This window comes from Lepidothrix coronata, unplaced genomic scaffold, assembly GCF_001604755.1.
Source record: "Lepidothrix coronata isolate B3197 unplaced genomic scaffold, Lepidothrix_coronata-1.0 Scaffold144, whole genome shotgun sequence".
NCBI lineage: Eukaryota > Metazoa > Chordata > Aves > Passeriformes > Pipridae > Lepidothrix > Lepidothrix coronata.
Genome location: NW_016690324.1, coordinates 441,232 through 451,934, shown reverse-complemented (window position 1 = coordinate 451,934; position 10,703 = coordinate 441,232). Strand labels below are relative to the sequence as shown.

The following is a 10,703-nucleotide window of genomic DNA, read 5'->3' as shown; positions in this document are numbered from 1 at the left end:
CTAGACCATGGCCCTTCCAAGACAGGGGTGAAGGCAGCCTTGAGGCCAACCAGTTCTCCCAGGGACACTCAAGTCAACAGGATCAGCAGGTCCAGTCAGGCACGGGTGCCCCTTGCTCTCTGCTCTGTCTCTGGATAACCTCATGCTGCAGCAGAAGTTCGGGCTGCTCACAGCAGCTTTGGGGTGGGAAGTGACAGCCACCACCTGACAGTGCTGGGAAGGAAGCACAGGGGAGGAAGGTCCAGCCAGGGGGGCTCTCCCAACTGCTCCCAGCTGCAGCCCCGGCAGCGGGGAGGTGACCGGGACACCGGCGTGGGCAGAAAGAGAAATGCTGCTCCAAAATGCACAGAGGTGGCTGTTGAATCTGCACTTGCAGTGCCAAGGTGCCAGGCAGCAGGGACGCCCTGCACACTCCCACACCACAAACCGCAGGGAACGGGCTTCTCCAAAGGGGGCAGTTAGAGAGGCACCAGCAAGACAAGGTCTTGGGGCCAGGAGATGAGAGCACGGCTGACGGTGCTGGAGATGACTAAGAGTCATGGGGATGTGGAGAGAGCTCTTGTTTTTGGCCAGAGAATGGCTGGAGAGTGTGAGGGAGTCCAGGGAGAAGGAAAGACAGCTTTTGGCCATAGAACGTTTCCTCTCAGCAGTTTTTCCTGGCAGGATGCAAGGAAGAAGAACACCAATTGGAGGCAGAGTGGTGCTCTGGGGGGCTCCTGTGCAGAGCTGGGAGCTGTGGAGCAGCTGGGCCACAGGAGACATCTGCCTGATTAGTCTTTCCTCCTTTTAAGCCAAAGGGGCTTTTTAAAGGATGTTTGTTTCCCTCTTTCTTCTTTTTAAGTCGTTCTTTTATTTTTGTTTTTTTTCCAGGAACAAATGCCAGCTCAGACATAACTGACTCACCAGTGTGAACAAGTATTAAACCAGACAGGTTTAATACAGAGAAGGGAAACAATCTCTCAGCCTCCCTTCTTCTCTCTGAGTGGGTCCCTTGCAGAGCATCTCTGATGGCAGTGGTCCCAAGGGAACAGCTTGGACTCATGGTTCCCCAGGTTGGACTGAGCATGGGGATTCTGACTGGGACAAGCTGTCTGCTGGGTGTCCCTCTCTTTCTGGTGGCTTTCTCTTCCTGCATGCAGGCTGCACTCCAAATCCTATCAGTGCAAGCAGCAGCTCAGCCACAGGAGTGCTGATGGGACTCATGTGCCCAGGCAGCTCTGAGCATGGGGCAGGGATGTTCTCAGAGGAGCTGCAGCCTTACTTTGAGCCACTTGAAGCCCAGGGATGTCTGTGGAGGTTCTGATGGCCAGGACAGACTTGCTCAGTGCCTGGTTAACCACAGCCTGGCTGTGGAAAGGGGAGTGGAGGCTGCTGTGAGCCCTGGCTGGGAGCACTCAAAGCTCAGGCTTGTTTCCCCAGGTTGAGAGCGGGGCTGGGCTATTCCCCTGCAATGAGCACAGCCTGCCTGAACTGCCCTGCAGCAGTCTGGGGACACGTGTGGAACATCCATGTCCTGTTAGTACTGAGCTGTCAGTGCCCAAACAGCTACAAACCCTGGTTACAGCAGGCCAGGGTTTGACACTGCAGTCTGAGGTTCTCTGCTTCCCTGAGCTCTTCCATGGGATGCCCGTCTCATCACTGGAGAGGAGACTTATTTTGGGGTGGGGAAAATGCCCTGCTGGGGGTCCCCATGTCTGCCTACTGCTTTCCAGCCCTATAACCCCCTCCTCAGTGCATTCCAACATGCTAAAGGCCTGCCAGGCAGGGATCGGGCAGTGGGAGCCCACTGGGTTCAGGGCTGAGGTCTATCAATTCCCCCTCTCTGCTTCACCCTAAGCCTTTGCTGCAGCTTCTCTGAAGATGAGGTGATTTTTTTCCCCTGCTGATTCAGCTCCTGGAGAAAAATGCCCTGACCGAGCTGTGCCAGGTGACTCAGAGCATATCTGTGGAGAATCAGCCTGAGCTGGTCAGGGAGCCTGCAGACCTCCTCTCTGGCAAAATGAACAAAGGCAGGAACCCAGGACAGGCTGTGCTGGAAAGGGGAGCCTTGCTGGGACTGGGATCAAACTCCTGCAGTGCATACCTTGGGCCCTTGGGGTACCCAAAGGGTTTCCAGGAGCTGAAGGAGGCACAATTTCTGCCAGTGGGAGCTGCATCATGCAGCCTGAAAACAGAGTCAACATCAATATGTTTGAACACCAGGTCAAAATCCCTCTTCACAGCAACCCTGTGCTTTTCAAACACATGGCTCAGAGCAGCTGCAAACAGCTCTGCTCTGCAGCCTGGGGTCATTTTTGGAGGAGCAGTTTAATTGGAGAGGAGAGAGGAGAAAACTGGACTCAGGAGATGCCTGTCTGTCGTGGGGCTGGGGCACCTCAGCGTCTCTGGAGGGGTGACTGGGGAAAGGTGAGGGCAGCAGGGGGACCTGTGGATCTGAGGGAGTGGCCAGTACTTTGGAGTTGCATCTTTTAAGGTTATCAGCAAGTCCTAGAGGGAGGGGAGGAGAGTTGGACTTGGGGAGCCCTGTGCACTGCCATGTCCTGCTTGTGCCCTGCCCCCTTGCTACCTCCAGTCTCTCCCACTGCCCTGAGATATTAAACTATGAGGAAAAATCAACAGTGCTGTGGTGTCTCCCATCTCCTTCAGCCCCGCCACTGTTCAGCCTGGCATCTCCTGCATCTCTACCCTGCTCTGAGCGCAGACCCAAGGAGCATGTCAAGTCCTTAGTTTGGGGCCCAAAACTCTGGCACTGGGGATACACACAGGAACAGCTCCCAGCATCCCTCCCTCTATGCACCTGCAACACGACCCACTGGCTGGTCAGCTACCAGAGAGGTGGGGCAGATCCTGTCCTGTTTGCAGCCCCTTTTCCTTACCATGTCTCTGGGCTCAGCTGTTCCTTGCTGTGCTTCTCTCTGCCTGGCTCCCAGCTTGGCTTTCACTAAGCACTGGGGTCATGCACAGCGTATTAACATGCTTAGCCTTCACCCACGACATGGTTAAGCTGTATTCCCAGCCCTGCCTGAGTGGGAGCAACCAAAACGGGGCAAATAAAAGGAAGAGATGGAACTTTGCAAAATGAAAAACAACTTTATTTTTAAAACTCTTTTTTTTTTAAAACGTATTTGTAAAAGTTTACAGCATAAAAATAATATCTCACGGCTATAGATGTGACATAGTACAAATCCTAAAAATACATCTGTAAACCTAGAAAAACGTTAACTCTTTGGTACCTTAGTCTGTGCTCTGCTTTTTCCCTTTGCCCTCTGGATGGTTTCTGACAGAGTGTGGAGGCAGGTGCTGCAGCTGTTCAGAGATGCTGCAGAGTAACAGCAAGTCAGCTCAGAAAAAGTGGGAAAGGGCACTCTTTGGGCAAGATTTGCAGTCCTGGTGCAATCAATCCATGAAGGAGGAAAAGACAGGAATGATGGGATGCTGCACGCCTCCTAGCACAAGCTGGCTTCTCTCCTACCCCTGCAAGAGTCATCTCTCCAAAGTGCTGCTGGAGCTGCACTGGAGTAGTTCCCCTGCCTTTGCCAAAGCCAACTAGATCCATCTTGGCATCTCCCAGAGACTTCAGATCTCTGAGAGTAACATGGGATCTATGTTGGGACCGCAGGAACCCATGTGCTGGTCCAGGAAATCTGGTTCTTAGCAATATCTGGCCCACTTTGGGCAGGTCTGCAAACACGGTGTCTCACTGTTACAGGCAGTGCTGGCCACTCAGCATCTGGGCAGGGCTGGGATTTGCTGCAGGGAGGACCTGTGTGTGGTCCAGGAGCTGCCCAACGCTTAGGGAGGACCTGCAGCTGCCCTGGCTGCTCCCTGCTTGGACAACCACCTGAGGCAAAGGATGCCAAAAAATTACTGATGGCCACCAAAGGGCAACCTTTGTGTTCTCCAAGTGGGAGCACAGCCAGGCTGCATCCAGGCTCCCCAGGTCTGGCTTAGCAGCCCACTGCTCTCCTGCTCATGTGGAAGATGCTGTGGTTTGGATTGTGAGCTGGTCATATCGGTCCTGGGACCTGAGCTAAGCACTGAGCCTGACCAGAGCTCTCCTTTGTGCCTGTGTGTTGGAGCAGGGGGTTTTGCCTCCTTAGCACTCTGTGAAATCCCCTTCTCCAGATCTGCCAGCTTTGCAGACCCAAGGCAGACCCTGGGCTTCCCCACAGGCCAAACCTACTTGCCCAGTGCCCTGTATTTGAGGTGCTGCCTCTCCCCCAGCCCAGAGCCCTGACTGGAAAGAAGGGGAAGAGCCGTTTCTCACTTCTGGCTGACTTCCTTCTGGCTGCACATCTGCACTGCACTTCTGCCTCCCATCCCCATGGGACTCCACCACAGTCTCCTTGGCAGGTGAACAGAGACAATTTAGTTACAAGTAAAGTCCGCTGTGCTATAGATTTCTTAACACGACACAAACAAACACTAAACGTGACACTCTTGCTTAAAAAAATAACACGCTCAAACCGAGAAGGACAAAAGGATTAAAACCTGTGCACACATCAGTCTGAGAAACAACTTAAATGTGGAAAGAGACACCAGAGTAACACATTAGTTTCTGGGATACACTTAGGTATGTATGAAATAGTGACTGGCAGTAGGATTATGCATATACTGGTGCTGATAACAATGTAACAGCTGTAGAGTAAAATATAATCTACAAATAAAAAGATATTGCACAAGAGATGGGCCCAAGCTGTGGCGTGTGTTCCTTTATGGGGGGCTCAGTTTGGGACCACCTCTGAACACAAAAACACACCCCAACGAAAATGCTGATCATCAAAACTGAAAACCCAGAGGGACCAGTTCCCTTCAGAGTCTCACTGGAAAAAGTAGGGCTACAAAAACTGATGGGCCCAGAACAGCCAACCATTTCTCCTGCCCCTCACTCTCCAGGCCATGCAGAGACTGGAATGTTGGCAGCAGAGACAGAGGGAGCGTGGGGCTGGAGCTGGCTCCCCATGTGGAGAGAGAGCTTGTCTGGGGGATGCTGTAAGTCCCAGCCCTGCCAAGCCCTTTCTTTGATGGATGCTTAGCAAAACATGTTGGCTTTGCCCAGCTGCCAGCCTGTGCTGGGTTGAGAAGGTCTGCTCCCTGCAGCTTGCTAAATGGTGATGGGAATAGCTGGAATGATGCAGGAATAGAGTAAGGATAGGAAAGTACTACAAAGTGCAAGACTTGGCTCTTAAAATTGCAGGGCCAAGGACAAATATTTGGTCATATCTCTCTGGAGGGGAGAATGGTACCATTTTGCAAGGAGTCTGGCGTACCTACTTTAAGAAGGAAGAGGGAGGTGGGGTTATCATCCCATCAGCAGCCAGAACAGGCTTTGATCCAAAGAATAATTGCAATAAATCTTCAAATGTGACAAAATGCCACAGGCATCCAAGTGTAGCTAATGCCCAGCTAATAGGACAGGATACTTGAGTTCCCCCAGAAGGAATAAGATCTCCTCTTTCAGGACTGTAGAAATTATTTGATAGTGGGAAATTAGTAATTTAATTAGCAATTAAATTGATACAAGATGGAGTTTAGAAAAGGATTTGTAAGTAAATAAGCAAATGGCCAAAGGCAAGGTGAGAAGGGGTTAATTGATGGCGAAATTTTTGGGCTGGATGGAGGTAGTAAAAGTAGCTCTCTCAGATTGCTCTTGATGCTAGGAGTATTTCATATTTTTATTAGTCAGTCCAGCCCAAAAATAACACTTTTTAAACAAAATTTGCTGATGACCCAATGTCTGGAACAGCAGGGAGTATCTTGGTTAGAAATGCTGGAAGTGTAGAAAGACGAAGGTGCTTAGATTGGTCAGAGGATGACTCCAAACTGTCAGTATGTTGTGGCTGGGAAAAGGCCAGCATTACCCAAAGCTACACCAGGCAAGTCAAGACCAGCACAAACCAGAACTATTAATGCCCTGTGAGGTCTAGATTTGACCTCCTCTGGAGTACTGGATACTTCTGGTCACCTTTGATAGAGAAGGACAAATTAAAAATGGAGCTGGTGCAGACAGGGGCTATTAGGATGATCTGATGTGCCATCCTATGGGCTCAAGTTGCAGTGACACAGATTCTGCCAAGCACCTTATATGTAGAAAAATAAAGTGGTCTGACCCAAAGGATCTCATAAATTACTGCTTTTCCTCAGTGAGGATCATCTACTGAACTGTGGCCATAGAAGATGGCTCCTTCATTACAAGCAGGAGGAACAGAGCATGGAAAAACAGTTGTCATTCACAGTGTGTTTCCTATGGATGGTGGGGAATCTGACCACATAGGCTGAAAATATACTCTGGTGGCTGCCAATAAAAGTGCTATTTCTTATGTTCACATTTTACCAAGGACATCAGCCCACAAAACACCTACTTCTCTTTTAGCCACATAAATGGCAGCACTGGAATGGTAGACAACATAAAACAGAAGCTGTTTGGCTGGGGATTTCTGGCAGAAGTTTCATATTTTGACAAAAAAAAAAAAATTCGCAGTGGCTCTGAGGTGGCAGAAGCCCAGCAAGATGCTGATTGAATTTCTGATTTTGTAAACCTGCCTGTGCAGTTTCTGTAGGGTGCACAGAAATATGTGCATGAGTAGGGTAAAGAAGGGGTTAATGGGAGTGGGGGACATGCAGCAAACAGAGCTCTGGTCACAGTCAAAAACTGTGAGAAAAACAGAGAAAAACCTGCTAGTGTAAATGGTGTCAGACCTCTGGTTTTGAGGGTCCAGCTTTCATCTCTGCAGAGCTGGGGTTCACAACTGATTTCAAAAGCCTGGTGTTCCTCCTGCTTTGAGTCTCCTTGTTCAAGTGCAGCTGAGAGCACAAGAAGCCCCAGGCCTGCCTGAGAAGTGAGGAAGCAGATGAGAAGCAGGAGGAAGGTCTCTGCCCGTTTTGTCTTCAAAACTCTTTCCAAGAGAGTGGAATCCTCCCCAGTTTGTCTTGCTCTGCCTGGTTCCCTATGACACTTCACAGCCCTGGGTATGCCTGACCCCCAGAAGGTGGCAGGGCACGAGACAGTTCAGCTCTGACCAAAGATCTTCCCAGCCTCTCTCCCTCTCTCTCTTTGGAGATGTCCCTGGGTTGGTGTTCTGGCATCCTGATAGTCTTGCTGTGAGTCAGGAAGGAACAGTGAGACCTCCCATCCTGAGAAAGGGTGTTCAGGTGAACAGTTTATCAAAGGTGAGCCCTTGCTTCCCAAAGATAAGGCACAAAGATTCTGCAGCTGGCGTGGTTATATGATTTCCCAGCAGATGAGCTGGGCTTAGTGGCAGTAGATTAATGAATAGCCATATTGCTTCCTTATACTGGCCCTGGCTAGTGGATTAATATAGTTGTTCCCTTTAAATCTTCAATGGAGAATAATTAGCTTAGTGTCCACACAGACAACACAAACAACATCAACTGCCCTCTTTGCTTCTGTAATCAAGTCTTGTGAGAGCATTGGAATCCTGGTGCCATGCTGGGCACAAAAGGGTTCCACAAAAGGGTGTGACAGCCTGTAGGTGGGTGCAGAGCTGTTCCCCAGAGCCGTGGGTACCTGTAGTGCTTGTGATGCTCTATCCCAAAGTCAAGAAAGCTCTGTCAAGAAAGGAGAATGGTAATTCAGTACCTCCGAGACACTGGCTGGCCTCTTCAGGACTTGGCTGTGCTTGGAGGAGAATCCAATGTACTCTTGACCTCCAGCAGTCGAAGGTTGGTGTTGCAGGTTCTCTACACCCCAGTATTGGGCTCCAGGCAAATCATCTGTCCAAGTGGCATTTCACAGAACCACGGCGTGGCTGGTGCTGAGACCATCAGAGAAGTGCTGGTGCAGAGGAGATGAAACTCATCACCATGGAGGGGGAAGAGGCTGGAGTATCATCTTAGCAATGCAGAAAGTAGCGTCTCTTGTGGAGATCAAACCCCCATCTTCCACTTGAAAAGATGCTGGTCTGTGAGATGTTTCCCTCCTGCAGTGGTTTGATCACTAAGGAGGATTTGGCAGTGATCTGCAAGGTTTCTGGCACTGAGCCATGTCTTTATAAGGGGTAAGGGGATGGCAATGGGGAAAAGTCTTTAATTCCCCACCCAACACAGGGAGACGGGAGGGAAGAAGGAATGCTGGGACAGGAGGGGATGTCCTCATGTAGGAGTGTAAAGCATGGCTCTCTGTGGCATGTGGGTCAGCCCCTCATCTGGCCTCTCCGTAAGGAGATGCAGAGTCAGCCCAGCTCTGACTACAGGAAACTCTCCTCCACTTCTTGGTGTCCTGTGGTTGGCTCCTGGCAGCCTGGCTGCGGGTCAGATTCCTGCTCCTCGTCCTGCCGGAGGCTCAGAGGGCTGTCACAGGATATTGTAGATGATGTGTTGGCCTCGTTCAGCATAGAGCTGAAGGGAGACAAGAGGGAGAGAAAAGTGAGTGTCTTGTCCCAAGTCTCCCGGTGGGAGAGGATTCCCAGCAGGTGAGAAGCATGTCAAGCTCCCAGCAGCCGCACTCTATCTGAGTAGCTTTCCACAGGGGAATAGGCCATACTAGCTGGATCTGTCCAGCCCTCAAACACAGCATAGAGCTGGTTAGGTTCTGCAGAACATGGTCCTCTGTGTGCCTTCCTCCTTGTGGGTGGGGTCACTTGTCCCCAGCTGTGCTGACTGATGTATAGGGATGTGACATGGTGCCCTACCTTAGCTCATGTTCCAGCTCCTCTGGTTCATCTCCATCCCTGTGGGCTCATGTAGGTCACAGCCCCTCAGATGGGGTGACACTATCCTCCTCCTCTCCCACCAGTCTATCCCTCAGCAGAGCATCCCTCTCCTCTTGAGGCCCCCATTTCAGATTTGGGTAGTCAGGGGAAAGGGCAACATTCAGAAGCAACGTTTTTACCTGGCCCGGCTGACGGAGGCCTCTTGAGGGAGCTCACAGATTGCCTCGGGTTTGGGGTCGGGAAGAGGGATGATATAGTCGTTCTCGCCCCCGTTCTGGTGCACGGCTGTGTAGAGGATGCTGCTGGGGTTGGAGCTGGCAGCCAGCCGGGCGTTGTTCAGCCCAGGAATTGTGGGTCTTGTGCGGACAACAGCAGGGTGGTCACTCTTCATGAACTCTTCATCCACCTGCTGGTACCTCTGCTCTCGCAGGGAAGGTTGACAAAGAAAGAGGAAGGTCTTGTGAGTGTGGAAAATGCACTTGTGTTGTGTTTGCTTTCCCTGCCTGCCAGAGTTTTCTGAGAGGGGCTGGGTTCGGCTACCCTGACGCCACCAAAGATAGGTCATGGACATTTCCTAAGGAGAGCTCAGTGGCACTACTTCACAGCTCCAAAATACCAAACAGTTGGAGGCAGTTGATCTCCTGCCAGTTCTGATTTACGCGGTTGCTGAGACACCAGCTGCCTGTCTGGTGGTGCTGGTTGTCTCAGCAATGTCCCCAGGATGCCCAAACCACCTTCACTGGCTGTTCCAACTAGTCACAGCAATTCACTGGCATTGCAGCACTGAACACTGGTCTCCAAAGCCTGAGTGAGTGCCCTCACCAAGGCAGCACTCTTCTCAGAGCACTGACCCTCTTCTGTGCCTCCAGCACAGGGTCCTTTGGGCATACCTTTCTGTAGCAATCCACCAAGAGGTTTCCCATAAGCACCACGAGCTGTGAGAAGGATGGTCTGATCTCAAACTTCTCCTCCCAGCACTTCTGCATGATATCATAGCTGACAAGAGGAAAAGGAGAGCACTGGTGAATTGGCAGGTGGGGAAAACAGAGGCAAAAATGCTTCTGTAGTTTGTGTAGGGCAGGTCTAGGACAAACAAATTATGGCACTTACATTTCATCAGAGGCGTGGGTGGGTTTGGACATCCTATAGCCACGTTTGATGGCGTTGTAGAACTGTTCATTCATAGGCAGTTCAGGGTATGGAGTCCCTCCTGGGTGTAAAGGGAGAGCAGAAAATCAGACTGGTGGATTGCCTGCCACCCTCATGCCAACATGCATTTTACACGAAAATTTCCTTCTTAATTTACCTTTTCTGTTTCATTGCACTTCCAAATGGCAATGTCAGCATGGGAAAGAAGGAGACAGGGAATGAAGTGCTACTCTGGCTGGTAAAGTTGGGACTTCAGGATTAGAAATGGATTTTTATTGTCTCTGTGAAGGGATCCTGCTAGCATGTTATCAGACCTACAGACACCACCATGGTCTCCAAGGCACTTACCAAGAGTGAATATCTCCCAAAGGAGAATCCCAAAAGACCACACGTCACTCAGGGTGGTGTAGAGGTTGTTGAAGATGCTTTCTGGAGCCATCCACTTAAGGGGCAAGAAGGTCTAAGAGAGAATAAAAAATGAAACAAGAAGAGAGTCAGCTGCATCTACAGCACTTATTTAAACAGGTAAGAGCCTGACAGCCAATCACAAGGAAAAAAGACCCTTCAGAGCTGCCTGTCAGCCTAACACATTTGTTGACATCTGCTGTCAGCAAGTTCTCAGAGGGACCAGTTGCCTCTTTCTTTGTGCAGAATGGACCCAGCAGGTAGGAGGAAAGGGTGGGTGTGTTACATCCATTTCCATCACAACCTGCCGTGATTAATGCACACACGTCACTGTGTGCATTCCCAGCTCTTGAGGAGGCCACTGACTTGCACAACACGACCAAAGACTCCTGAAGGAAGTCCAGGCCTATCTGGATTTTGGAAACCTGAGACCAGGCTGAAGAGGGCTAAGGGATAACTAGAAAAGAGCCAAAGGAT

The 10,703-nt window shown here is 50.6% G+C and overlaps 1 protein-coding gene across 1 annotated transcript in view; it reads right to left on the bottom strand.

Annotated features, from left to right (window-relative positions):
- Window positions 1–3,115: 3,115 nt before the first annotated feature.
- PDGFRB (platelet derived growth factor receptor beta) overlaps window positions 3,116–10,703 on the bottom strand; it is a 32,486-nt gene continuing 24,898 nt past the window's right edge. The window contains exons 20-24 of the mRNA XM_017828006.1: window positions 10,170–10,281; window positions 9,783–9,882; window positions 9,563–9,668; window positions 8,852–9,090; window positions 3,116–8,358 (exon numbers count right to left, since the gene is read on the bottom strand). Of these exons, the coding sequence (XP_017683495.1) occupies window positions 8,208–8,358; window positions 8,852–9,090; window positions 9,563–9,668; window positions 9,783–9,882; window positions 10,170–10,281 (708 nt within the window). The 3' untranslated portion in view covers window positions 3,116–8,207. The remainder of the gene's footprint in view (window positions 8,359–8,851; window positions 9,091–9,562; window positions 9,669–9,782; window positions 9,883–10,169; window positions 10,282–10,703) is intronic.